Genomic DNA, 27,297 nt, shown 5'->3' with positions numbered 1-27,297 from the left:
TACAGGAAAAAAAATATCCCAAAATGATACCCTTTTATTTGCAGAGCTCTGATGAAACAACTTTCCAAATGACATCCCACTTAAAAACCAATGGAAACCAACCTAACTATGCGTCAGTCACACTATACAGATTGCATCCTACATTTTCAAGATGCCTAAATATCTTATGGAGTATTTACATATGTATCAGTTAGGTAGTAAAGTTTCATTGCGATTTGTTTCTTTCCAGCACATATTTATTCAATGGCAAAAAAAACCCTGGGGATGCATTTGTATTTTGGTACAATACTTTCGAGCAAACAGCTAGGGCAATTTTCCTGAGAGAAGGCTTGTTCTTTGAAACTCTTGCTTTAACAACTGGAAATAGAGAAAGTGGATGAGTTTGTGTTGCGCTAAAAAGCCAAAGGATGCCTACTTAAGTTTTTCTTTTAAATTATTTACGTACCATTAAGTTAAAGTGTTTACATTCATTCATTCGTATAAAAACTGTTGTTAAATCTTATGCAAATGATTTAACACTGATTGCTGCAACGCAAATTGCACTTCTTTAAAAAAATTATTGTATATATGGAAGAAAAATATCTGATTGCTACCCTGTTTACAAATTTCGACTGACTCTATACAGTTCAGCCAGAAGATACGAACTTTCATAAACCTCAGTCACAGTGTACTTTAAAAGTTATATTGCAGTCTTGCAAAGTGAGTAAATATTTTAAAAAAAAAAAAAAAAAACCACAAAAACAACCCAAAATCTCCTTAACAAGCTGGACCTTGTGAGACTTGTACCAAACGTTGTGATTTCTTCCAGGGGCATAGCTGGGCTCTGAAGACCAGAACAAGGCACACTGAAGATGGAAGGCACAGGAGAAGAGGACCAACTGGGCAAAGACATCAAATGTTCCGTGTGAGACATCTGTGCTGACTCAAGCAGTACTCGCTTCTGACACTCGTTAGAAAGTGTCTCGCTATGTCCAGTAATTGAAGCCTTTGGTTCTCCCTCCCCGACACTGACAACTTCCACCAAATTCTTGGGGGAGAAGGCGATGAGAGAGTGAAAACAACTATACAGTCAGAAAGGCAGCGCTGCTGGGTAAGTTGAGGATGTATTTCTGGAATCTATCAATAGATCTAGGTTCATCTCTTCTTTTTTTTTCCTTTTTTTTTCTTTTTTTTTTTTTTCTTTTTTTGAGAGTGTAAGGCTGCATCAGCTATCCCCTGGTGGGCATTTGCTTTCCCTATATTTTTCTTGCATAGATGAGGAACTGGATACTTCAGCAAAGCCTCTTTTGGAGGCTGAAAAACACCTCTGCCGCCAAGGCACAGAAACAATTTCAGAGGATTGGTCTTTGCCAGCACTCTCGCTGCCGCCGCCACTGCTCCACAGAAGAAACCGTGCGCAGACGTCTGGGGGCTGCCGCGCAGCGCCGCGATCCAGCTTTCCTCACACCAGGTCACGCCAGAGCCAGGGCACACCAGGGATCCTGTCTCACAGACGCCGTCACTTCAGCCGTGGAGGTCAAGCTGACTCCTGTGTACAACCCGTCTTGACCTGAATACTTAAGGTTGCTGCTTTCGGGACTGGTGCTCTCTCCTGGACCAGACATCACTGACGAGCTTGCCTGGAGTGGGGGGGAAGAGCAAAGAGATTTCATTGAGCAGCTGAGCTTTGCACGCACCAGGATGCGGGTGGGAGCACAGCGGGCTTGGGGCACAGCTGCTGTCCCAGGATTTCTGTAGAAAGCCAGGGTTTGCCCTCAGCTTGCCCCTGTGCCTAGAAATCCTGAAACTGAAAAAATGTCTCAGGGTCAGCCCACTCATTCAGCCTCGCTGACGGGAGTGTTATCTGCGTTTGGAGATCAGCATGTCATTATCTTCACAGCAAGGTGGAAAAGAAAGCGTGTGATGTGCAGAAAAAGCTGGAAATCGAACCATGATGAAGGAGGTAACATGCATGTGTCCCGCCGCCCCCTACTGAAGGGACACAGATGCCGACACTAAAAATGTGACCTGGGAGTGGTGGTACCTATAGCTTTGTTTCACCAGTGGGAGAAGCCCAAGACATCCTAATTTTCCAGCAGCAGGTGTGAAGCACCTCCTGGAAATTAGCCTTATTTGGCTCCCTCAGACCTTGAAATGCCTAACATCATTCCTCACCCTTCAAAATGCTAGCCACAACCACTTCATCCCTGTAAGACTGGCCACAAAAGGAGATGCTTCTTTCATCTCAAGTGGCGAAACACTAAGTCTTTGAACGAGGAGCCTTTTTGTTCTACCACCTACATGCACAAGACAACGCACAGGGAAGCCCCAGTAGGCACAAAGATGAACTTCTGAGCTGCACTGGAATCTGTCCATTTATTTCAACAGAGAAATGGAGAGTTACAAAGACAAAGAAATGATCATTTTTTCCATGAGGCTGACCAGATCTGCTAAAGAGGAAAAATTTGCAGTGCCAGACAGAGAAGGGGCAACATTTTCACCTGATAAAGGAAATGTTTAAGAGCTGACTTCATGCAAAATTAACTCTTGGATATGACAACTTTAAAACCTTAATTTACTTGTTAATGGATAGTGTTCGGACAAGATTCCTTAAAAAGAAGGGAAAAAAAAGGACTATCCTAAACTGTGACTGCAGAAGCTTCCTGCCTGCTGTTTAAGTGAAAAGTATACTTATTTAATCATTTTACAAGACTAGAGCTCTTGGCTCATCTGGAGCTGTGCCAAGCTAGCAGTCCTGACATAGGAAAAGCAAGGTTTCATTTATTCAAAGGTAATTTCCAAATGGTGCTGTGCAGGGTGCTTGTTGCTGTGCTTAACCCAGAGGAAACCTCACCTTCTGAAAGAGATCTTCATTGCCAGGGGTCACTTTCGTCTGAAATAACTCAAACTCCAATATTTTCTTTAGCTTTTATTAAAATGGTTGATCACTGCTATTTTTCCATCCAGTCATCAACCAGGATCCCGCTTCATCAGTCACTACCGAGAAATGCAGCGATGGAAGGAACAACTGCTTGCCCCCCAAAAACACCCAAAATAGCTATAATCCTAAGAAGTTTTATGGCTCTCTCTACACACAATTGCCAGTCAGTGACAACAAATCTCTCTATCCTCTTTCCCTGTGACTATGCACAGAGAATTCAATGAGGCAGGTTTCACACTAACCTTTGGGTTCAGTTTTGGTCCTGCATCAGCCTAGTTTTTCAAAAAGGCTTTTTTTATTTCTCATTCATCAAACAGACTCCTGTTAGCACAAAAGACATCATTTTTAACAGCTTGAGTCTCCCCACAATGGAAGAAGGGTTTAAATAGAGTTGAGCAGTGTTTGCTCAACCTGAGCTAAAGATACTAGGAGCTGCTTTGAAAGGTTCCCGTTTGCCCATATTTGCCACTGTTGTTCCGGTAGGCAAATAACTTATCACTACCTGTTTTTTCCGGGCTTGGAAAGTGTAATTCATCCTTTTCCTGATTCAGACCTACAAAGGTGGGGCGCGGGGGCCTGCAGTTTCCATGTGGGGTTATCAGCTACCCCTCCCTTGGGCACCCCAGAAGGGAGGACATGTAGGCACGTCCTGTTTGAAGACTGCCCATCCCTGCTCGACCAAGGCCAGATCCTGGCTCCATTGAGCTGGGGCGGGCAGGACCTGGGCAGGACCACGGGGCCTGGAAACCCCACCCTGGTAATGTCATGACAAATCCAGGCAACTTGGGCAGCTCCCAAAGTGAGACATGGAAAACAAACTTTAGCTAATGAAAAGGACGTGACTGAATCACAGCTCTGCTCCCAAGCCTGCCTACCTCTGCTCTTACTTCTCCAGCTTTAAGGGATGAAAGAAGACAGAAGCTACAGTTAGTTATTACAGGACATTTGTCAGCTGGAATAAATAAGCTGAACAATGCTGCTGAAGCCAATGAGCTCTTCTAATTCACAACAGCTGGCTCTATCAATAAAAAGGTAATAGATTTATTTTTACTGCTGAAATCTGATAATAAGATAGACAATCAGCTGAAGCTCAGCTTCCTGAGGGAAAAAAATGAATGAAACCCATTGGGAAGAGCTTGCCTCCCAAACAAACTGAGGAAGCTTGCATTTGTATCTGTAAAGGTGATTTAAGGATCCCTTCTTTTTACCCAAGCCAGTAGGAGCTGGTCATGGCGCAGCCCCCAGGCAGGTTGTATGGATCAGAGGTAGCCTTTCTGTAGGGGATCTGTCCACCATGCTCACAGGGAGACCTCAGTCAGAACCACAGAGGGACTTAGACACCTACATCCCACCCAACCCTGCCAGCAGCATCACGGAGCCAAATTCACCCCCACTAAAGCTGTCCCAGATCAAAACCAGGCTGCTCTGCCTGTGCTGGCCAGCACTTGGGGAACAGCACCAGCATCTCTGGCTGAAGGATTCCTTCTTTCTTCCACCCACTCCTTCCTGCACCGTCGCTCACCATGGAGAGCAGGGGGAGGGGAGGGGAAGGACACACACCCGCACCAGCCGGCCTCGCCCGCGCCTCCGCAGCAAGGAGGCAAAAGTTCTGGGCAAGGAGTTGTGCTAACAGCTGGAGAGGGTGGTGAGTGGCCTTGATCTAGACCTTTGCTCTATACGATAAACCTTTGCTCTGCCCACTTCACAGGTTCAAAATGCGCCACAAATTTTGGACATTACGCGAGGTCTGTAGTAAGCTGAGTCTCAGCCGATACTCTCTTCCTCTTCTGTGAGCCTAGTTTAGTTTCACTACACTTGAATGATAACCATAGTCAGCTGAAACACACTTGCAAAAACTTCTTTTGCATATAACGTGTTGTGGCAAACTGTGGTGGAGTCCTTAATTTTCCAGCCTCAGCCCCCCTGTAATAACTGCCATCCCCACCAAAAGCACTTTCTCCCAATAGTGACTGAGAGCTCCCTGGTTTCTGAATCCCAATAGTGAGTGACAGCTCCCTGGTTTCTGAAGAGCAAGTCTCAGCACGGCAAAACCACAGCTTTTCTTTCTGAATTAGTGACCCTCTTACTACGCAAAGTTGTCATCTCTTGCTAGTCCAATTGATCCTTTGTTTATATTGCAGACATGTAAGTTTACATATCTTCTAATCTCTCCTTTGTATTATAGCAACATAAAACTGTGGATAATACTTTATTAATTTCCTAAGGGAGGAAACTTCCAGCATGGCTTGGGAAAGCTGATTATCCCTCTGCTGTTGAGGGCTGTATGAGTAACTGGCTTTATTGCTTCAGCAATATAACAAAACCAAGCAAAATGTATGTGTCCACATGCATATAGAAGTTTTGGGTAGAACCAAAAATACTCTTTTTCCTTGGTTTTCCCTGCTGAAACAAAAAAGCTGGATTGCCTTGTTCTGTTTGATACAAAACGAAATGTTTTCTTTTGGATACGTGTACATGGAGCAAAGAAAATGAATGACTGATTTTATGCAACTGAGTGGGGAGAGGAAAGCAACATCCTATTTTGTCCGGGAGTAAGAACTAATGCAGAAGAGGTAGGAGACCAAGAAAGGATTTAAACTGGAGTATCAGATGTCCCAGCAAAACCACCTGACTACCAGACCATTTGGTATTTTAGGTTGCCATGTTCTTCATGCCTCCTGTTAATCTTATTCCACCTGGTTTAGATAAATATTTACTCATACCAGGACTGAGGCACCATGTTCCCATTTTCCAGGTGAAAGTCCTAACAACCGTGCTGGTGAGCGTTTCTCATGGAAACTGTCCCAAAGGCTAGGAAATTATTCTATACCAACTGAAATCTTATCATCGGATAGCCTAAAGGACAATCAGCCATTCAACTTTCCAACATCCAGATGGTTAGGAGATTTTTTTTTTTTTAAGAGGTTGAGTCTCTGGGTTCATCCAGACTCTGGGCGATAATGTACAGACGCCGATTCCCTATTGCCTGCGTGAATGTCTGACCAATCTGCTGCCTAAAAAGGAGCGAAGAACAACACCTCTAACCATCTCACAAGCCCTCCCCTGAAAACAAAACAAAGCAAATGGAGGACAAGTTATTCTGTGAATTCGGCCCTGGTTCTTGGGTATTTGGGGGACAGTTAAAACTGCATTTTCCTGCTAGCTCGCCACCTGCCAAGGCCATTTCAGTCAGCTCTCCCACTTTGCAGCCCACAACACTAAAGAGCCAGTCCTAAACCACTTCTAAAGGTAAATCTCCAAGGGAAGTAAGCACCAGTTTTACCTGAAAGACGACTGTCCTAGGTTATTCTATGGTGTGTGATTATGGTCCTTCTGAGAAAGCTGCAAACTGGAGGCAAAGGGCACAGTAGAGTCTACTGAAAGAAGAGCTCTGCTGGTGCTGCTGAGCCCTTACTGACATCAGCCCTGGCTCACGAAGCCTCCATGTCCTGCCATAAAAAGCAGATTTTACAGCAGTTTTCATACTGCCTTTTATCCTAATAAGGGAATAAAGCCCTTCTGGTAATCACACCAGTGGAGCCCCTGCATGGAAATGGATGGGTGTGCGCTACAGACCGTGCCCTTCTTTTCATCAAATTATTCTGCATAGCTTTTTTCTGTACTGTTTCAGCAGCATCAAAGAGAGAGGCAGGTATAGATGCAGATGCAAGCTGTCTGAAACCTTAAAATCTTCTTTTTATGGGGATGTAAGGCAACTTCATATATCTTGCAGCTGGACCTTTTCCATATTAGTAACACAGGACACCCAGTACTTATACTGCTTGGGAAAACAGAAATAGGCCTAAATCCTAGATCCAGATGTGAATTTGGCAAATAGCCCCTTTACAACGGGACAACGAAATACCTCTGATCCAAACACTTCTACGTTTTGGGATGTTTGAAATCAACTTTGCACCCATAGCAATTCATTAATCATATCTTTTAAATGTTTAAACTTCAGCTAGAACATAAAATCAACATTTAAGGTTCTTGCTAATTTGTCTCCAAATTGGCATCATATAAGATTCCCTTCATGAAATGGATAGTCTCAAAGACATTTCCAAGAGTAATTGCTGCCCTTCTCTTTTTCTGCCCTGCCCTCTTTATTTTACTTTGAAAGAGATAAAGAAAGGTATGGCAAAAAGTTAATGTTACTGACACAAATTCTGCTGAATTTCATTTCCATTAGATTTCTACATAACTGGGAACTCTTTTGGCAGGCTCCCATAAAAGGCATAATAAATTGCTTTTGTACCAGTAGAGGAATTCATTTTCTCTGTTTCATTTAGCAACATCATTGCTGTGAATTTCAGACAACAGTTTCTAAAACGTCATCAGATTTCTCTGCCTAATGTCAATTTGGCATTTTTCCCCTCTTCACAGAATAAGGGCTGGAGAAGTAAAAACAGAGCAAAACAAAAACAAGTTGCCATGCCGGTTGTGTAATGCGTGGGGAATGAGCCAGGTTCGATCTTCCAGCAGGTGCCCCTGTTTCAGCAACGTCACCAGCACCACTGGCACAAATCAACGCTGTTCTCATTAATGCAACCAAAGATTAGAGAGCCTGGCTTCATCTCTCTGAGGGTTTTCTCCCTCCTGACACAGCCTGGAGAAGTTTACTCTCCTTGTGCAAAGCCATTGCCTGTTCTAAGAATAAATACAAACCTCCAGGCTATTGATGAGTCAACCCAAAGGAAAAAATATCAAGGAAGATAGAAGTCTAGTGGAGTATTTTTGCTTCAGCATGTCATCAGATTACAGGCTGCCTTGCTCTAAATGCTGACATCCCTTCACTCCCAGCAACTTCAATGGCCCTTCTGAGCGCTCAACACCTCCCACAGGATTTAGGCCCACAAGAAATTACTTCTCTTCCTTCGTAGCTAGTCATCATGCTCCCAAATGATGTCTGGGGCAACGGGAACCAGTCATAACAGCCACCACTTTCTACTTTCAACCTCCAGTCTCTCCTGTCCTCATCCCATTGAATTGCTGATGCTTGGGCAAAGCCAGGAGCCCAAGGGAACGGTGTGGCCATACTCACAACACATCCTGACAGCTCCCCTGCAAATCCCATCCTCATTTACATACATTTGGGGCTGGGGTGCCTGAGTGGGAGATCACTAGCCCCTCATGTAAGGTGGGGGAGAGTCAAGGGGATGCCCACTTGTCTGGTTGCTGCTTCAGCACATTTCACAACCTCCCTCCGTCGCTTCCTTTTATTGAAATTTTTCATGAGAGGCAATTTGCAAGTGCTTTGCATATGCAGTGCACATCTGATCGGATCACAGTGGGGAAAAGGCTGTGCAGATGTTACCGTGCTGCCTGTTGGTTACAAGAGGATAAATTTCCCCCAGTCCTCATGCATGTGTCCTCTCCCAGCCTGATCTACTCCAGAAAAATCAGGGAAAACCTGGCACCAGGGGGATGCCATGGTGTGATTAAGAGCAGCCTTAGGGTCCCTGGGAGTTGCTCGTAGTTGCTAACAACTCTCAACTAGCTTTTTTCGCTCACAAATCATACCCCCACCCTGCTCTCCTCTGGTACCCATACAACTCCACCTGACAAAATAGTATTACAGATGGTACTATTAAAATTATAACAAAAAGATTATTAACAACAGGCTTGATATGCTTTCCTAGGGAGAAGGGCTACAGAAGGGAGGGCAGGCTTTAGCCAGCCAAGGAAGCAACGGCATAGGGGAAACAGGATCTCGTCTATACGGCCTCTCCTGCCCCAAGCAGCACACAGCTGGGATTGTGCTTCTAATTCTGTCCATTATATAAATCCCACAACATTCCTCAGATTGGGATTTCTGCTTCAGGCAATCAAAGGAAAATTTAAGGAAGTTTTGGATGCATTTTTTTCCTTTGCAAATATTAGGGGAGAGCCTAAAACTGTGCCTAGTGGTTCGCTGGGGGCAGCCTGAAACCCTGCAACAGTTCACTTTTTGCTTAGTGTTTCTCTCTTTTTGATGTGATCTGTTTATTTTATTGGACTGACAGGGTTTTCTCATGTCAAAGACAAGCCCTTTTAGTAATGTCCTTGTCTGGCAGCATCCGAATCCAAAACCCAGTGCCTCTGAAACTGGGTGGCCCTGTCAGTCCACAAACAATCGCATTTGCTAAAAATGGGTTTTTTCCTCCCCTTGTACAATGAAACTTTGTACGTCAAGAATTAAACTATTGAAAGGAATTTGGATGTGGGACCGCTGAGACATATTGAAAAATAGTTATTATAAACAATGTCTTCTTTTTACTAATAAAGAGTAGAGAAAGGCACATTAGGAAAGCTTTTCAAAGAAATGATGTGGCAGATTAAAGGATACAGAAGGCCCGAGGAGTGAGTGCGGATACGGGTATGTATAGCCAAGGGGTTAGAAATTAATCTACATTAAGCTTCGCAACTTTAGCAGTAGTATTTGTTATCACACATCACACAACTGAGTGAAGAAAGGAAGTTTGAGGTGGTTTGAGTACATGATAGAAAATAAGGATCGAAACTAAAGCAGGGGATGATCAGCGCTCCTCTGGTGCTCCTCAGGAGCTCGGTGCTGCCAGGTGCTGAGCATCTGGTCACTGGAGAGCCCTGATCCCCTATGCACTGCAGTCAGCAGGGCTCCCCAGACTGGTTTCAGCTGGGTCTGGATCAGGGTTTAAGCGCACATCTTAGTTTAAAACAAAAGCCTTCCCTCCATAAAGCAGGATAACACTTTGCTGGGGTTTACCACTCATTGGGAATAACGCATACAAATGCAGATATATATATATATATATATCTATATATATATCTGAAACAGCTTTTGGAAAATGTGAGAGCACCAGTACCTTGAATTATAAATTCAGATCATTTCAGAAAATAAGGGCTACATGCACAATTGTTTCTTGAAAGGATCAATTGGGCAATCAATTGTCTTTGCTCCAAAAGAAAACCTTTGAAATAGAAGAATCTGAACATTTCAAAACAAAATGTCCGAGGTTATGTTATGGTTAAATTAATCATAAAAATTATATTGATCTCAATTAAGAGGTTTGTAAAGTACTTCAGGTTGTCATTGTGTTTGCAGCTATATGTAATACGCTCCGAAAATCTTGTTCCAGTATCAGCTAACAAAACTGGAAAGTTTGTTTAGATTATTGTTCTGCTAGATAAGATAAAAGCTGCGATAACATCGCAGAGTGACCAGCCTGAGTACAGACACAGACACCGGCTTATAGCTTACCCCAGAGGCTGCAGTCTGTGTGCTGGGAGAAGTGGTTTTGCTACAGTCATCTGAGTTAGTAGAAGACGTGGATGTTGGAGTCATAGGAACCGCAGTAGTACTGTTACCTGAAAGATCGAGAACTGGTATTAAAAACAAATATTTTCCAGCCAGGGAAAAAAAAAAACAAACTCTTGCAGCTCAACTGTCTTAACTTTTTATATTTACCAGAGCATGCCTTTGACTTATTTATGTTCTTAGGTTTTCGCTTCCTGGTCTGAATTCCTTCTTTTTTCATAGCAAGAGGTCGGGGAACCTGAAAAAATTAAATTTCCACACCGATCATAGTGTAGTATATATAATACCAAAAATCAAAATACACTACAAGATGAAACAGTGATGTTGAAAATGCCTGTTGAAGCCATGTATAGCAAGTCAATTTTTCCTGTGTCACAACAGCAATTCCAAAAAAACTTTGCATTTTATTTGGGCAAAGCAATGAAATGTTTCATGGGAGTTTTATCTGAATAAAGAAAGCAGGAAAACTTTTTTCTTGATGTGGCCTAAACAGTTTTACCAACTCTTCAGTCAGTCCATAGATAAACAGCACGCTTTTAGGAAAAAAAGAATCATTCAGCCATAGGTCTTATGAAATTAAATTGGACGGGGTGCTCTGAATCCTCACTCCTTATTCCAGTTGGTCAGTTAGAAGCATTATCTGCAGTGGCTGACTCTGGAAAGCAAGAATGCCTATAAGGGAAAAAAATACTCCTCTTCCTGTGGACCAGCTACGCAAACCAGATACCAGATCATCTCCGGTAAGTGTCTTAGGACAGAAGCTTTAAGCCATAATCGGTTTAGCATTTTTTCTTAGAAGCAGTTCTGCTCGTGATACAGCTTTGTAGTATCCAAATTCATATTTATAGAGGAAGTGCGCTCAAAACCCAGTTTTGTGTTCTGTGTCATCACAATGATAATCATAATATAGAAAACATTAGATTAAAATATATTTTAACATAATGATAACACAAGTTTGGGGAAAGACAATTCAGGTATATGCTTATTAGCATTATAATGTTTAAACATGTGATATAATTTACTTTGTCCTGGAGGTCTAGACCAACTCAAATCATTCCTAATGCCCTCACTCTTCAAACACTTGTGCTTGACTGTAACTTAATCCACAAGCGCATAACAGGCTCCAAGTCTCACCCAAAACATACTCCAGCACGGTCAGGATAGAGCTATTTTCTTCCTCTATTATTGCCTAGCAAAGGCTGGAATGACATTTAAAGTTTTGCTGGCATAGCTATGGCTTGAATTACATTTACATTTTTGCTGGCATAGCTATATCTGTCCATGAAAAACTGTCTTGTTAAAGGTGTAGGGGTTTTTCTTTTTCCTCACTGAAAAGCTGTTTTAAATCCGAGTGGAGAAAAGACCTCTGCCACTCAGCCAGAGGTGGTTTCTTTGCACAAATCTGTTGGGAGAACCACAACTGCAAACACAAAACTTGTCAAAAGCATAACTTGCTAAAATAGCATAACTATTTTCTAATGCCGGATGTTTTTCGGTCACTTTATCAACTTTTTTTTAACTCCGCGGTCCAAACTGTGAGCCAAGACCATTAGCATCAACAGAAACATTGCCCCAACCTGAGGAAGCCCAATGTCACCCCCAAAAGCCACGAAGCGCCCACCCAAAGGACCATCAGAACCAGCGGAGAACCTCCCACCACAAAGCGACCGCTTACCCCGTGGAGCTTCATGTAGAGGCCGCAGGCATTGCAGACGGGCTCACCCTCCGCGTTCCTGCGCCACAGGGTGGTGGTCGTGGTGTGGCAGTTGGCACAGGACAAGCCCAGCCGCCGGGACGAGGGCTAGAGGCAAGCGTAGGCAAACACGGTGTAAATAGCCGGGCAGGAGAGAATGATTTATGTCTTCACAGTTTTATAAAAAGTACTTTAACACACAGCGGGGACAGTAGGAGGGTTTTTTATAGCATCTATCAGTGACATCCCAGAACTAAACCAAGATTATCCTCATTTCAGAGACTGGAAAGCTGATGTGAAAAGGTACTGTGAGCCTGCAACTCCAGGCAGTGGTGGTAGAGGCAGAATTCATATTTTGGGAGCTGCTGACCCGAGGACCTCTGTTCAGACCACCAGGCACTGGCTCTTCCTCCAGCAGGACAGCTAGGAAACGTCTCCACTACAGCTCCATCCAGCTGAGGAAAAGGCACATCACTCCTGTGCCACCTCTCCAGCGGTTCAACGCCCTCTCCCCCATGCGGTGGGCAAAGAGGCAGCTCTGAACCTGCCACCGATACTCCCGACTCATCAGAAAAATCAGCCACTTTAACCACCTTCCCTCGGTGGTACAGCAGCTGGGGAGAACAAACTTTACCAGGTGTCAGGGGGTAAAACGTACAACAGCGGCATTTTTATAAAAAGATCTTTTTACCATCGCCCATTTTATCCTCGCGTGAAAAAACAATGTGCCTCGGGAGCGTGTTTTACAGAACACAGCTTTGTCTCGGCCAGCAGAAAAGCTGGTGGGTGACAACAAGGTCCCCACTGCAAACAAGCTATTTATGACACTCTTCCGTGGAGTTTGGAGCCAAGATGAAGCAACCTTGTATCAGAAATAACCGTATAACCCAGAGCTTTATGGCTGGAGGCTGTATATCATAAGTGAAGGCAGTCCTCATAAACATGTGAAATGAAGGTGAATGGGTTATAAAAGTCCCTGTAACAAGTGATCTCTTTTACGTTCATCACAAGCAAAGAATTCCAGCTACATCATAAATCTCGTCTTTTTCAAAGTATCGCATTGTCAAAAAAATACAGAAAAATCTGTGCCTATCTCTGTGTCTGGCAGCTGAACAAGTTTACATGGAGAAGTCAGTTTTAGAGGATTGCATTAATCTTATTCTGACTATAAAGCACCCATAACTGAAATTACTAACTTAAGGGTACAATGCCCTTCCTCTTGAATCATTTACTGCTGGGTTGTTAGACATAACTCGGTCACCTTTGATACCGCAGAGCTGCGTGCCACTTGGGAAACCGATAAAAATGTTTTGAGAATGAAGAATATTCCAGAGTAATAACAGAGTTTCCTGAATTTTATGTGTTTGAGTTTCTTTAGCAATAAGCTGTCATCTTACACCGCAGCTCAGAAAGAATTCCAGATTAAATACGAATTTTGTAACTTTGAATCAGTAATCCATTATTAATTGCACAGAAAAAAAATAATAAAAGAAAAACCAGCCAAAAGTAATATAGGCTGAAGTACACGAATATACTTTTTAATCTTAAAAATCCATGTCTCGTGAAAACAGGATTTTTGACCTTGTTATTAAATATATATGCACACAGTGTCCAAATTGCACTCCTCGATTCAACATGCGTTTTACGTGAATCAGGTAAAAAACAAGCCGATCTTAACTCGTATGCTTAGTTCTCTTTCTTCACAAGTGAAATGCTGTCACTCTGTTAAATTTTTCTTTCGTTTGTACATAGTCTGGTATAAATCTTCATATATTTTATTTCAATAGTTTTTGCTCATTCCTGTATCTAAAGAAATGGGGGGGGGGGCGGCGCAGATTTGGCATATTTCTGCTGCAGGAATTTTATCAGAAACTTCGGGGCAATCTAAACATGTTTAGCATTTTCAAAACATTTTCCCTTCTCACCTACATATTTCCAACTGTATGACCACACAGTCATGGCTGATTTATAGTTATGGCCAGGGTACTCGGTAGGGATTGTTACGCAGAGCTATTTCAGAGTTATTTCGCCGAGGTGTCAGGCTGAAATCAGGCTGCAGTTTGACTCTGTTTTAGTCTCCTCACCCCCACCCCTCCTTCAAAAAAAAAAAAAAAGAAAAGAAACACAGAAATGCCAGAGCCGGGTATCAGCTACTTGAAACCTGCACTGGGCCCGGGTGCCACGGCCAGTCGAGCTCTGACACTTCAGATGAGCTGCAGATCTGGCCTGTCTGCTGCGTTTGTCCCCGGTAACGAGATAACACCTTGTGTCGTGAAATTTAGTGGATGACCAGCCAGAAAAAAACGGGCACCCAGCAGTAATCAACCTCTAGCTTAAAGTTAAACTCGTTCTTCGGCTTAAAGGAAGGTCTTTAAGCAGAGGTGGGGTTGGTTTGTGAGCACTTGCTGTCTGCTCTGATCATCCGGCATTTGGTTTTTGTCCCTGTGCCCCCCACCCCCGTAAGGGCATTAAATTCAAACAGTTGTGAAATAAAGAACGGGATGTGTTTTAACACTAGGAAAACAGGCACGGAGCGAAGCAGCTGGTGTGACTGAAAGGGGCTTGAAAGGCTGGTGGGTTTGATACGCTGTCTCCATACACAAGGGTCCAAACATCAGCTTGGATTATACCGGTGTGATTTATTGTGGCTCGTTCGGTAACAGCCATTACTGAAGAGCGTATTCTTTCTCTCTGCTGACCTCCACCCAGATTTGCTAAACATAATGTGCAGTTCCCGCTTGTTAAATTTTCTCCTTGCCTATTCAGTGCCAGCCTGAGTTATAAACAGGGGTTCTGGTTTGTACTATGTATTTCCCCCCCCTAGTTTTAGGAGTATATTTTTAGAAAAATTGCCGCTCATTTCTTACGAGTAGAACAAAACAAAGGCTATTATCATTGTTTAAACAATTGGTTTTCTTTGAATTATATACAAAACTTGCTTACATTCCCAAGGATCGAGCTCTCAGCAAACAAAGCAGGTCTGGAGAAATTCCTAGCTCTCTGAACAAACACTTTCCAACCTTGATTTTTTTTTTTTTTCTGTTGGAAACATCCAACATCAGCAGCACAAATTTCTTCCAAGCCGCCAATGCCCCCTCAGTGACAGGGTCCATCAACTCAAAGCGTCAGTGGAGCCCGTGCCCGGTGCGCAGCTCACCGGGGGCAGAGGGCGATTTCGCCAGCCTAGGGCCCGAAGGTGGGCCCGAAGCGGCGCCCGGAGGGCTGCCAGCCCTGTCGCCCACGCCGTGACCGCTTTGGCCTGCCAAGCCGGTGAGGAGCCCTGCTTCGGTTCTGCGGCCAGGGGGATCACCGGGCTAACCTGCTCTGGCTGCGCTCCCCTATCCTTGCTCCCGCTTTCCCCCTGGCTCGCACTGCGTGGGTGTCCCTTGGGGCACAGCCCCTCTCCTCCCCTCCATCCCCACTCACCACTCTCTTCTGGGGCTTGATGAGGGGCCGGCTGAGGCCGTTCATTTTGGTGTAGAGCCCGCAGGCGTTGCACAGGTAGTTGCCGGTGCCGTCCCTCCTCCACAGCGGGGTCTGGATGGAGCCGCAGTTCACGCACTCCCGGCTCTCGGACAGGTCCTCCAGCAGCTCTGGGGGGGCAGGAGCAGAGGGGAGAGGCGGTGGGGCAGGGTCGCCGGCGGGCGCGGAGCCCCCGGACCTCCGGAGCGCTGCCCCGGCCCCGCCGCGCAGGGAGCCGGGTCCCGGGCGAGCGAGCACCGGCGCTGCTCAACCCCTCGGAAAAGCGATTCCCCGGCAGCGATCGAAGCATGCGGTGACTTTTTTTTTTTTTTTTTCAAAATCCTCTTTTTTAATGTGAGGGGTTTTTTTTATTTCTTTAAATGGACCAGGCTCGCTGCCGGCGACCCGTTTGCTTTGCGCACCGGAGCGGGGCCGGTGCTCCCCCTGAGCGGCGACCCCCGGGAGCCCGGTACTCATGTCGAGATTTGGCTCATTCAGAAATCTGGATGGAGGGGCGAGGGGTGAAACCCCCCGCGTCGTGGTGCCCACTGGGCGGAAAGGGGGTGGTGTGTGCACTGGGCTTTTTAGGGGGAGGCCAGACCGCAGGGAGGGGGTACAAGTTTTTGCCCAGCATTCCCACCCCGGGTGGAGGGTGGGCAAGGGGTTTTTATCCCGACTCTCATTTTGAATGCCTCACAACTAGTAAAATTTCCAATTTAGCGCCAGCATTTGGGACCCTGGTGTGCCAAGTCAGCGACAGGGAGCGACCACTTCGTCTCAGCTATTTGGATAAATTCGAGCTGGTTGATAGGAAACGGAGGAAATGGAAAAATATGCGGTATTCTGCCTCCTGCTCCCATAGCTACTGAGCGCTGGGGGGAAAAGGGTCTAAACGCACGGCAAAAAATACGGAGAACCCACCTATAAAAGCAAACATCTTCACGCCTGCGAATCCTTATATTCTTAGTGTTCTAACTCACCTCTCCATATTTCGGGGGGGTGGAAGAAAAATACTAAATCCGGGTTTTACATCTACCGTGCCATGTTGTACAGAAATAATTTCAACAGGGTGTTTGGATTTCTGCAGCAGCTTTCGAGTTGAGACTGAGAAAGTCCTTTTCAGACTTTCAATTCAATTTTCAAGTCAATGAAAATCAAAGACAGCTTCGTCACTGTTTTTTTTTTTTTTTCTTATGCTCCCTCCATCCCCTCCGCTACCTGCCTTAATTCATCACTGGGTTATTCTTTTACGTTTCCCTTACAGGCTTTGCTCTGTAAAGCAGAAAGGCAGCTTGCGAACGTCCGGCAGCTTTGGAGAAAGGGCTGCAGTGACCCGGCGGGCACGGGGCTGAGAAAGGAACGGCCTTTTGGCCCGCACCCACCGAAATACATTTCTCTCCTCCCTTCGTTGGCAAATTATTAGGAGCTAAACAGGAACGGGCCCGCGGCAGAGTCCGGAGAGCACAGTTCAACTCCCGTTGTCAGCTTGTAGCTCTCAGCGCATCGCTAAGATTTATTAATCTTTGCACTAAAAGCGCCATTGAAGACCGTAATCAGGAAAATGCTTCAGGCTTCAAGGACGTTGGAAGTTAAACAGTTATTTGTCTCAGCTATTTACTTTATAACGTTACCTTCGTGCCTGCAGAAATTAATTCGGCCGTGACAATATTTCTCGGGCGCTTAAAAATATTTTTCCCCCCTTAGCGCGTGAGGAATAGATTTGTCTCCGAGGGAAGGAAAATAAAGGTTTAATTTTAGATATGGTGTTAGTAACTCTACGGGTAACGTTAAGAAAACTATATCAAACTGTCTGATATTTAGCCGTAAAAAATACACTATATACGGCTACAACTTCCCTGACAGCTGACGCGATTATCTGACACGGGAGCACGCGTGGCTTCGGCTTTGCCGTCGCGTTTCCCCTTGCAGGAGCAGGAAACTCGCGTGGCCCAGGAGCCCCGGGCTTTCTTCGCCCCACCTTACAGCACTGCGACCCGGCTCCCATTCTTACCCCCCCCCCCGCCCACCCCCCACCCCCACTCCAAAGCCTAACCCTACCCCCCCGCTTCCCAGCACTGGGGCCCCGAGGCACCGTCCCGGGAGCGGCTCCGGAGAGCCCCGGGAGCGGGGGGAGCTGCCATGCCCCTCCTCGGCGGCTCCGCTCCTTCCCTCCTCTGCCCCTTCTCCCCCACCCCTCTCCTCTCCCTTCCGTGAGATTCCCCAACCCAACCTCTTTCCCGAAAAAGAATGAAAAACAGGATTATATCTTTTTTTTTTCCGCCATCACCTAGTTTTACACTGTAACTTTTGGAAACTGAGGTTAAAAATCTCGACTTTCCTGTCGCCCTGAGACGCGGCTTTGCTCTGCCCTTCTCCTACCACCACTAAAACCGAGTGTCCTTCCCTCTGTCATGTTGGTAAACACCAAGTGGGAGGCTTAAAATCCCTAAATCTACCGGGTATCATCGAGAGACAGGAGGAGCACGGTGTGCACCCCAACAGAAAGATGAAAAGCCATAAAGTAATTTTCTGCAAGACCGCACTGAAAGAAAAAAAGAAATCGCAGTGTATATAAAATATACCTGCCTGGTGGGTAGTTTATGATTAAAGCAACGGCTGATCAAATGTGTGTGCGCGCGCATGGGTGTATAAACACGCGTATATACATAAATATAAATATCCATAAATATATGAAAATATACATATATATACACACAGACCCACACACCTCTCTATGCATCTGTATTTATATATACATACACGTATTCTAAAGCTGAAGAGCCTGCAATAATCGTTAATCTTTCTACATCTTGACTAAACCATTGCAGCTCAGCCTCCACTTCTACGATGGATTTAATGACACCGAGAATTTCCTAAACTAAAAAAAAAAAACACCCCACAACAAAAAACCCACCAAATCAAAGAAACAATAGAACAACAAAACCAACCAACCAACCAAAAAAAAACCCCAAAAGGACGGGACACCTCGGAAGCGAAAGTAAAATCCCATCAGAAGGTGCCGTATTTTAAGAGCCGTTTATAAACCAGGTTTCTCGTTCATACCCGAGGTTTTGCTTTGCTGCTTTTCTCTTTTAACGAAGCAGCAAAGAGATTTGTAGGTGAAATAATCCGAAAGGGATTACCGCAATTTTCCCCTACACTACAAGAAAGGTTAATTCGCAGTGACTTTGCCATGATTTCCTGGCCAGGTTACCGCACTTAGGGAAAGCGGGAACGTTACAGAGCTGGGAAAATTAAAAGTGAGGCTTACACGGGGCCATTCGTTTTGGGAATGGTGGGTTTGCAACCCCGACTGCCTTAATATTATTTTTTTTTTGGTGGGTGCCCCCTGTGTCCCGTCCCCACCAACCACCGCAAACGACGGGAGCCACCTCCACTCCAGAAAAGCCACGGTCCCGGGGCCGACGTCCAGCCACCGGCCCCGGCCCCCCGCCGCCGCCGCCCGGCCACCGAAACCCGCCGCCTCCCCGCGCCCCCCGGGGACCCCTCTCCCGCTCCCCCCCCCCCGCGCCCTGTCGGCGGGCCCTACCTGCGCTGGGTGCTCGGACGGGGATGGGGGCGGCCCGGCCCTGCAGGCAATGCAGCATGGAGTTCTCGAAGGGCGCCGTGGGCCAGGCGGGGGTGAGCTGCGGCCCCACGTAGGAGGTGTAGGGCCCCGGGTAGGAGCCGTTGAGCGGCCGGGCCAGGGGGCTGTACTGGTCCCTGGCGCCCAGGCTGTTGCTGTAGCCGCCGGGCTCCCGGGAGGCCCCGTTGGCCACCGGCGGGCTGGGGGAGTAGGGGAAGCGGCCCGAGGGGTGGGAGCCGCCGCCGGTACTGTACGAGGGGCTCTCGGCGGCCGGCTGGGACCAGACGGCATGGCCGCCCCCCGGGTGGCTGGGCTGGGCCGCCCCGCTGCCCTGCAGGTACGGCAGCGTGGGCAGCATGGAGCCCACGCGAGTCGTGGGCACGTAGACGGGCGAGCTAGGCGTGGAGTGCATGAAGCCGCCCGGAGATCCGTCGTAAGGCGTGGGGCCCTGGGCGGCCGAGATGGCCAGGGTCTGGTACATCTCCTCGGGCTGCTCGGCGCCGAGAGCGCTCAGCTTGGAGCCGCGGCTCGACCAGATCAGCTTGTTGGTTTGGTCTAAATCCGCGAAGAGCAGGATGTCCTCCCAGCTGGGCAGGCCGGAGGGGTGGGGGGCCCCGAAGTGCACGTAGGGGGCGAGCAGCGACCTGCCCTCGGCGGCGGGGGGCGGCGGCGGGGCCGGCCGGTGGTTGCCGTTGGGCTCCGGCAGAGGAGTCTTGGAGGAGCCGCCGGAGGAGGAGGAGGAGGACGAGGAGGAGGAGGAGGGCGAAGGAGGAGACGGGCCCGGCTGCCTGGTCGCGAAGGGGCAGGAGGAACTGCCGGCGTCCGCAGCGCACCGCTTCACCGAGCACCAGCCGCCTTCAGCCACGGCCATCCAGGTCCCCTTCTAGGCGCTGGGTGTGGATGGGGAAGGGGGAGGAGGGGAGGAGGAGGAGGAGTGGAGGGGGGGTCCGCAGGGCGGGGAGGGAGGACACAAAAGAGTAGGGGAGGAGAAGGCGGGGGGGTGGGGGGGGAGAAATAATAACAACAAAGTTAACAAACAGGACAGCCCGTCTCCCTCCCTTAATGAGATTCATCAGTGCTTATCTGGACCCTCTGAGCGCTTAATCAGTCATGTCGCCTCGGCGCTGTTGTCCCCCGCCCCGGCGGAGCGGGATCAGGCAGCCCAGGTCAACACGGGCCGGGAGCCGCCGGCCGCGCAGCGCCCCGTGGAGCGCGGTCCCGCGGGGGCAGGGCAGGGCTGCGGCCCCGGCCCCGCTCCTCCCTCCCCGCCCCGGGCTGCCCCCCATCAAGGGAGGCTGCCCTGGAGGCAACCCACCCCTGGCTACGGATTTGAACATGAAGCACGCCGGGGGCAAGGTGGGCGGGAGAAGGGGTATTTTACCCCGTCTGTGCCAAAGCCCCTTCCTTGGCGGCTGCTGCTGTTGTTATTATTATGATTATTTCAATGAATGAGTCATTTGACTTGGTTCCACCGAAAAAACAATTAGTAAGGCGATCCCTTTAAGGTTACTTCTCCGGAGAGCGATGTTAGCTTTTCCGCGCATCGTCTCGCTTGTTTGCATTTCCAGCCCAAGGTCACGGAAAGGAGGAGGAGGAGGAGGGAAAGGCACCCGGGAGCCGGGAGATGCGCACGGGCCGGGCCCCGACGTGTGCGCGGCGGCTCCGGGGCCGGGGCCGGGCGGGCTATGCCTGCCGCCGGGGCCGGTGGCAGCCGGCAGCCCCGGCTGGGGCCTGCCCCGAGCCCGAGCACACCTTTGGGGAACGGCCCCCATCCCGCGGCCAGCCGTGACGCCGGGCTCCCCGCCGAGACCGGTCGCATCCCGGCGCCGCCAACATGAGAGAGGCCGGATAGACAGACAGACAGAGTCCCCGGTGCCCGGCATTGGGGAGAAGCGGCAGAAAGCGAAAGGGGACGCCGAGAAGTGACAGCATAAGAAGCGGGGCGGCGAGGCTCCGCGCTCTCAGCCCACCTCGGGGCTCTGCAGATAACCGCAGGCGCACGAGTACAGGACACACACACACACACACAGAGCCCCCTCGCAGATAGGCACCGAATACGTCTCTCCTGCGAGATAACGGGGAGATAAGGCCGCGGCAGATAAGGGCTCCAGGCACTGGCGTCGGATGTTTGCCCACCGAGCCTCCCCCCGGCAGGCGCAGCCGCCGCCCCGCCGCTTGCCTCCGGGAGCGGCCGAGAGGCGGGAGCAGAAAAGCGGGGAAGAGAAAGGGAAATCGCGGCGGTGAAGGGAGGAGAAGGGGGGGTATGGAAGCGAAAAGCGAGGGGCCAAACCTGCAGCCGGTGTCCCGCATGGGGCCGGGGCGCGGGGCCGCGGCGGGCGGTAAATCCAGTGCGGCGGGGGCGAGCGGCAGCGGCGAGTCCAGCGGCTGCTGCCGGCGGCTCATGTATAAAAAGGAGAGAGGAGGCGCCTCTTGCAGCCCTGCCGGAAAACTGCAGGCAGCTGGTCCTGATTGGGCTCGGAGAGCCCTAAACAAACACGGGGCTCCGCAGGGGTGCCAGTCCCGGCGGCCAGCCGGCCCGCAGCGCGGCCGCGCCGGGGGCGGGAGCAGGAGCAGCCCGGGCGGGGAGGGACCTGGGGGGGGACAACACACACCTCGGGGTGCCCGCAGAGGGGTGGCGTCGGACTCCCTGCCCGGAGAGCGGGGAAGAGCGGAGGGGGACAAGCCCTCCCTGGTCCCCCTGTCGGTTTTCTTCTTCCTTTTTTTTTCTTTAACCAGAAATAATACATACTTCCCCCTCCCCCCCTCCCCAACATCTTCTTTAGGGTGAATGTTCACCTTTTATAAGTTTTTCCTTTTTCCCCCGCGCCTCCTGGCCTCGCAGCCCGGGAGGACGTGGATGTGCGCCCGACTTTCGCCCTAAGCAACCAGGTGAACTCTCCTCCTCGCAAATCTTATTTTTCTCTCGTTAAAATCAGAACTATCCGAGGGGAAAAAATGCAGCTCCTCCTTGACTTGCCTCAACCGTCAGGTGAAGCCAAAGTAAGCTGTGGGATGTGTCCACCCCAGCTGCAGGCGGTAGGCATTTTTCCTGTTTCTTTCTTATTCTTCTCTTTTTATCGCGCCCCCCCCCCCCCCCCCCCCCCCCAGTCCTCTTATCTCAGCTGTGTACAAACTGATATGGTACTTAGCAGGAAAGTGACTGGAAATTAAAATAACTTCGTTCACCAGAGGTTATCAGCTGGATATCTGTCATCATCAGTTTGTACAGAAAGTCATCTGCGGCAAAGGGCTGGACTAAGAGCGGGGCCCGGCTCTAGGCAGCCGGCAGGCAGGAGCCCTCCCGACAGAAACCGAGCCCAAACCTGCTGATGCGCGGTGCTGTCGCTCCTGGGGTAGGCAAGGCTTTTCTTTCGGTCTTTCCAGGCGAAGTGGTCGGGAGGTGAAGGATTTGTAATACCGCGGGTACGGTGGAACTCTGGCTGCAGCCACCCGCTCTGCCGGCGGGGGGGAACCGACCGCGACCTCGAGGTTTTATTGTGCTCGTTAATTTTTGTGGCGGAGCGCGGCAGGGGTTTGATGGGAAAATAACCGTTTTCCCGAGAAACCGTTTCTCTATTAAATTGTATGATTAAAGGCGATACTTCTTTCCTCTCATTTCTCTCTAAACAATATTTTTCTTTGGCCACCCTGCCAGGCTGAAGTGATTTTTTTTCTTTTTACTGTTGGGTGCATTTTAGTGGCTATAATATTAAATAGAAAATAAGATTTTGCAAGCGAGGGCGGCGATTCGTTTTCTCTAAACCCCCGGCGTGCCTTCCGACCCGACCTTGCAACGCCAAACATTTTTCCCGTGGTTTTGACCTGCAAAAGCGCGACAAAAGCAGGGGAAGCCACGGGTGTCGATACCCACGCCGCTTCTTCCCACCTTGCGCGCTGCCACTGCAAATTTCTACGCTGAAAAGCGCCGAGCTGTCGGCTTTAAACCCCGCGTTTCGTTTCGAGTCTTTCGGATGCCCCTTATCGAGTTAAACCCGAGGGTATTTCAAACACGTCTAGGGGGGGACTGGGTGGATATAGTACCAGAAATGCCGGCTTGGGGTTTTTTATTGTTTGATTTGTTTTGTTTTGGGTTTTTTTTTTCAAGTTACAGGCGTTTCGAGGCAGGCTTTGCTCGCTGGGAGGGGGTGGGGAGGGGCGACGCCCATGTGCCCCCAGGGTGGGCGGCAGAGCCCCTGCCCAGGCCCGGGGGGTGCCTGCCCGTGAGGTGAGGATGGCTGGGAGGAAGAACGGACGCTCTGGCCTGGCAGGCGCCTCTTTCCCTGGCTCCAAAGTGACCTGTGTTTTACACTTCAGGCGCCTCGGGTTTTTTTCAGCGCCGACTAGCCCGTTTACGTTATAGCCGGGCTACAAGTTTCATTTTATTTCCTCCGATAGACCCGATAAGAAAACACGGTTTGAACTAGGACCAGCGTGAGAAACCATGCCCCATCACCCTTTTTCCTCTCCATTCCTTTTCGTTTCAGGTTTGCTCTCGAACCGCTCAAACCCTGTAGCCTTCGCTTCCTAACTCTTCGTGACGTCACTCCCTCCCCAAACCCCACTCTTCTGACGTAACTTTGACCCCGGGAGCCTCTCGGGTACCTCCTGTCCCCGGGGCCGGGGTAGGCACCCTGGGAGGCATCTACAGAGGGCAGAGGCAAGAGCCGGGCGGGAGGATGCTCAGTGCGGAAAGGCACCGTGGCGAGGTGGTGCCGGCGACATGACCATCGCCTCCCCTCGGTGTGACCAAGGAGGGATGGAGGCAGACTGGGGGGGGGGGGGCGAAAGGGGTTGTATCCAATCGAGGCAAATCCCCTCGTGGGCACTTGAACCTCCCAAACAAACGGCTGGGGGAAAGCCGTGTGCGGGCGCAGAGACGGCTGCTCCTTCCCCCGCTCCCGGCTCTCTGCAAACCTGATCCCGTACCAGGGGTGCCTTAGGGAGGAGGGGAAGGCCCCGGGCCGGCCGCATCCCCGCCGCCCCCTCCCCGGCCCAGGCAGCCCCGGGAGCCGCGGGCATCCCCCGCCAAGCCGCGGCCGTGGGGGCTCGGCGGGCTCGGGTGCGGGGCAGTACGAGGGGTCACTTTGGTGACTATCGCAGGATAGAGCTTATTCCTTTCCGAGCCCTGTTTATGTAACTTAATGTACTTTAGAAGCTGCTGGGGAGTTTAGGCCAGGCTGATAAGCGTCGCGGTTATTACAGGCGACGTGCCGGCAGCTTCCCCCTCTCTTCTCCCGTTCGCTTATCCGCCCTACTTAAAATACACTTTTATCAAGGCCACCCTACGATACGGAGTGTTTCCATTCCCCAGCGGCTCTGACATTGAAGCGGGCTTATCGATCGGGGGTATGGGCAGCGCTCGGGTGCGCCCTGCCCGCTGCCTCCTGGCCCTGCCCCGGGGGAGCCCCCAGCTCGCAAGGATGAGGAGGGATGATTTCTTCTTTCCCCAAAACTAGCGAAGGGCTGTCGGCTGCTCAGAGGCCGGGCTTGGGCTCCAGCCTTTCTTGCTGGTTGCAGGCAGCAGCCTCCGCACCTCCCCTCACCCCCCGTCTCCCGGCTGCCCCCGCTCGGGCAGGACACCCTGCCCCGGCTCCGGGGTGCCCTTCCCTTCTCCCGCCCGGCGGCTCGGCTCTCCCCCCCGCCCCCCCCCGGGTTGAAGCCATCGACCTCCCCATCATTAGTGACCTGCTGCGTCGTGCTTTTGGGTGATTTCCACGGTGACTTTTAACCCTTGACTCAAACAAGCAGCCCGCACGGACTTTTATGCAATAGGTGGCTAAGAGTGTGGGGTTTTGTGTTGGAGGTTTTTTTTTTTTTTTTGGTTTGTTTGTCTGGTTTTTGGTTGGTTGGTTGGTTTGTTGGTTTGTTTTTGTTTATTTTTTTAAAAATAATGTTCTGCAGCTTCTTTTTATTTGCCCTCCCTCCAGTCTCCGAGGTCTGCCTGGTTAATTATTTCAGCCTTTAAAAATGAAAAAAAAAAGAAAGAAAGAAAAGAAAAAATAGGATTAAAACCAACAAAACGCGCGGAGGAGAGGCTCTCGTTGCCGCGTAACTTGACTCCCGAAGCCGGCGCCCGGCGGTACCGGCACGGTGAGCCCCGGCGGGGCGGGCAGGGCAAAGACGATGCCCTCCAGCTCTCGGGGTGACTGGGAGGCAGCCGGGATCCACGCAGCACCCTAAAAAAACACACACGGTTACGATTTAGCTGCTTCTTTTCCAACAGGGGTTTACGCACTTTGCCTCTTTCCAACACATACACGGAAAATAAGGAGCTGAGGTTTGGGTTTATCGCTCCTCTGCGTTTTTATGGATTTTTAAGGGCCGGTGATGAAAACTACCTAAGTCTCATGCTTTTATCAACGGGTACCTTAATTCCCTTGCTACGAAGCGGTGGGGCTGGGTTTCATGCACTCCTTGTAGTAACGAATATTATATATTATTTTTAATTGCAGGGTCAGGCCAGAAGGACACCCCACTCCACCCCCCTCCGCGCCCCGCGGGCTCCCTGCCCGCTCCTGCCTGAGTGCCGGGGAAGGCTTTCAGGGATCCTTTCTACTGGATCGGACACGGAAAAGCCGGGGGAAAGTTTCTCGGGTTTGTTGCTGCGGGAGCTCATTGCGGGAGAGAGCTGGCAGCGGGGGGACGCGGGGCACGGCGGGGACGCGCTCCCTCCCCCCGCCCCCCCCCGCCACTTCGGAGCAAGGCTTGTCCTCATCCTCCCCTCGGCCTTCATCACCCATGTCAGGCACTATCAATTGCAATTAGCTATCCTGCCTCCGCCCCTATTCCCGCAGCGGAGCTTGCAGAGCCTTAATTCTTTTTCAACTTTAAGAAAAAAAAAAAACCCAGCCCAACAACCCCGCACAAGCAAAGTCCCGCATCACTAGGTACCCCTCGGGCCGGCTGCAGGTACTACCGCACACCGCTAAGAAAATATCGTTTTCTGCATCCAAACCTGCCGGAAAATGCGCCCCCCCCCCTTCCCCCCCAACATCGTTGCTTTCTTATTTTTTCTGCCCAGGAAATAAAATAAAACATCAGAACTGGTCAAAAGCTTTCAGCGAAGTGTTTTCCACGGTACAAAATGAATCCGTCCTACTTGGAGGCGTTTTGCGGGAGTAGCTTCGTTTCACGCGTGTCCTTGCTGAGCTCCGGTGGAGCTGCTCCGTTTCTGGTGGCACCTTGGAGCCCCTTGCCTTCCCTTTTGAAACCCTTTTCCTTATCATTTACTTGCTTTACCGTAATGTACGAGACCAAGTGCCAAACCCAAACGAAATTCGCGATCTTTCCTAAGCAAAACGCTTCCCTTGATCCAAACTAATAATTTTTTCAGTTGCTGCTTTTGTGAGAAATGTCAAAATCTGGGGACTTTCTTCCTGCTTGGAATGAAAGTTGATTTTAAAACGTTAAAATAATATCTACCAGAGCGAGTCTGACCAGTTCTGTAAATGCAAGTCCTACCGGATTGGAAAAACAAATCAAACCCACCACATCACAGAATTAGTGACTTCAGAGTTAACAGCTCGGAGTAATTAGATAGCCCAGTAAGAGCCTCGCTACTATAAAAAGTAGGTGGATGGCTCCTGCTTCGGAGGGTATGCGCAAGCATCCCACGGGAAGAAGGATAAAGACCCAGGAGGTGGGAAGGACGTTTCCGACGAGAGGAGTGGGGCCCCACCGACAGGCAAAATGCGTGTACACCCCACCCCACCCCCCCACCCCCCCCCCGCCTTTGCTTTGCCTCCCACTGCAGACGCCGGCTTTTCCCTTCGTTTGATATACGGAGGGCTCGCAGGGAGCCGCGGAGGCAGGTCCCGGCCAGGAGGGTCCCATCCTCGCCGGCCCACGGATGGGAGATGCTGCCAATTCACCTCCGAGGAGGCGACGCCTTCCTTCCCTTTTTGCTTTTCTCACCCCTCTTGGTGTTTTTGGTTTGGTTTCCCTCCCCCACCCCCCAGTCGGCGTTAATGGCTTCGCGGGCACAGCCCTCTATTTGCAGTTACAAGTATAAATGTATACGTTAGCCGTGTGAATACCGCAATTTCCATTTCGTTCATGTAATCACTGGCAGTGTTTATCTATTTCCCTTAAACCTCCAGGACCGAAAGGGGCTGTGCGAATAATTCACACTTTTCGATTACTTTAGGAAAAGGTTGGTTTTGTACAGCCCTTATTGCTGGGCATCTTGAATTTGTAATTCATTATTAAATATATTTATTTATAATTCATTATTAAAGGACAGCATTATTTTCAAACAGTAAAAAGAACAATTAAAAAGCCGGTAGCCCCAAAAGATGCTTATAACTAGGTGGCTGTAATGTATTGTTCCACTGCTGTTATTGACTTATTTTAAAAGGTCA

The 27,297-nt window shown here is 49.5% G+C and overlaps 1 protein-coding gene and 1 long non-coding RNA gene across 12 annotated transcripts; one reads left to right on the top strand and one right to left on the bottom strand.

Annotated features, from left to right (window-relative positions):
* Positions 1-21,390, bottom strand: GATA6 (GATA binding protein 6). 3 transcript variants are annotated; one of them, XM_075084817.1, is made up of 7 exons: positions 21,228-21,390; positions 18,902-19,827; positions 15,316-15,482; positions 11,872-11,997; positions 10,347-10,434; positions 10,140-10,261; positions 1-1,619 (listed from the first exon to the last, which is right to left on the bottom strand). In XM_075084817.1, exons 2-7 carry the CDS (start codon positions 19,806-19,808, stop codon positions 1,452-1,454), a joined length of 1,578 nt encoding a protein of 525 aa, XP_074940918.1. In that variant the 5' UTR covers positions 19,809-19,827; positions 21,228-21,390; the 3' UTR covers positions 1-1,451. The 3 variants fall into 3 exon arrangements, with proteins under 3 accessions (XP_074940918.1, XP_074940920.1, XP_074940919.1); XM_075084819.1 differs by having other exon boundaries at positions 10,140-10,246; positions 21,228-21,382; XM_075084818.1 differs by lacking the exon at positions 21,228-21,390 and adding an exon at positions 20,690-20,866.
* Positions 20,437-27,161, top strand: LOC142053336 (uncharacterized). 9 transcript variants are annotated; one of them, XR_012659185.1, is made up of 6 exons: positions 20,437-21,198; positions 21,874-21,973; positions 22,127-22,290; positions 23,422-23,559; positions 24,865-25,027; positions 25,390-25,990. It is a non-coding gene; the product is annotated as an uncharacterized LOC142053336 (long non-coding RNA). The 9 variants fall into 9 exon arrangements; XR_012659186.1 differs by lacking the exon at positions 20,437-21,198 and adding an exon at positions 21,209-21,721; XR_012659187.1 differs by lacking the exon at positions 20,437-21,198 and adding an exon at positions 26,691-27,161 and having other exon boundaries at positions 21,519-21,973; positions 25,390-25,531.
* The last annotated feature ends 136 nt before the right edge of the window (positions 27,162-27,297 follow it).

This window comes from Phalacrocorax aristotelis, chromosome 2, assembly GCF_949628215.1.
Source record: "Phalacrocorax aristotelis chromosome 2, bGulAri2.1, whole genome shotgun sequence".
NCBI lineage: Eukaryota > Metazoa > Chordata > Aves > Suliformes > Phalacrocoracidae > Phalacrocorax > Phalacrocorax aristotelis.
This window is presented reverse-complemented; position numbering and strand designations above follow the sequence as displayed.

What these genes read in the sequence shown, in the direction of transcription:
- GATA6 (XM_075084817.1), bottom strand. Translation starts at nt 19,808, where the DNA reads ATGGCCGTGGCTGAAGGCGGCTGGTGCTCGGTGAAGCGGTGCGCTGCG. An exon ending in TAAGTCAAAGGCATGCTCTG is followed by an intron (nt 10,262 to 10,346) that starts GTAAATATAAAA and finishes TTTTAATACCAG; the next exon opens with TTCTCGATCTTTCAGGTAAC. An exon ending in CACAGACTGCAGCCTCTGGG is followed by an intron (nt 1,620 to 10,139) that starts GTAAGCTATAAG and finishes CCCCCACTCCAG; the next exon opens with GCAAGCTCGTCAGTGATGTC.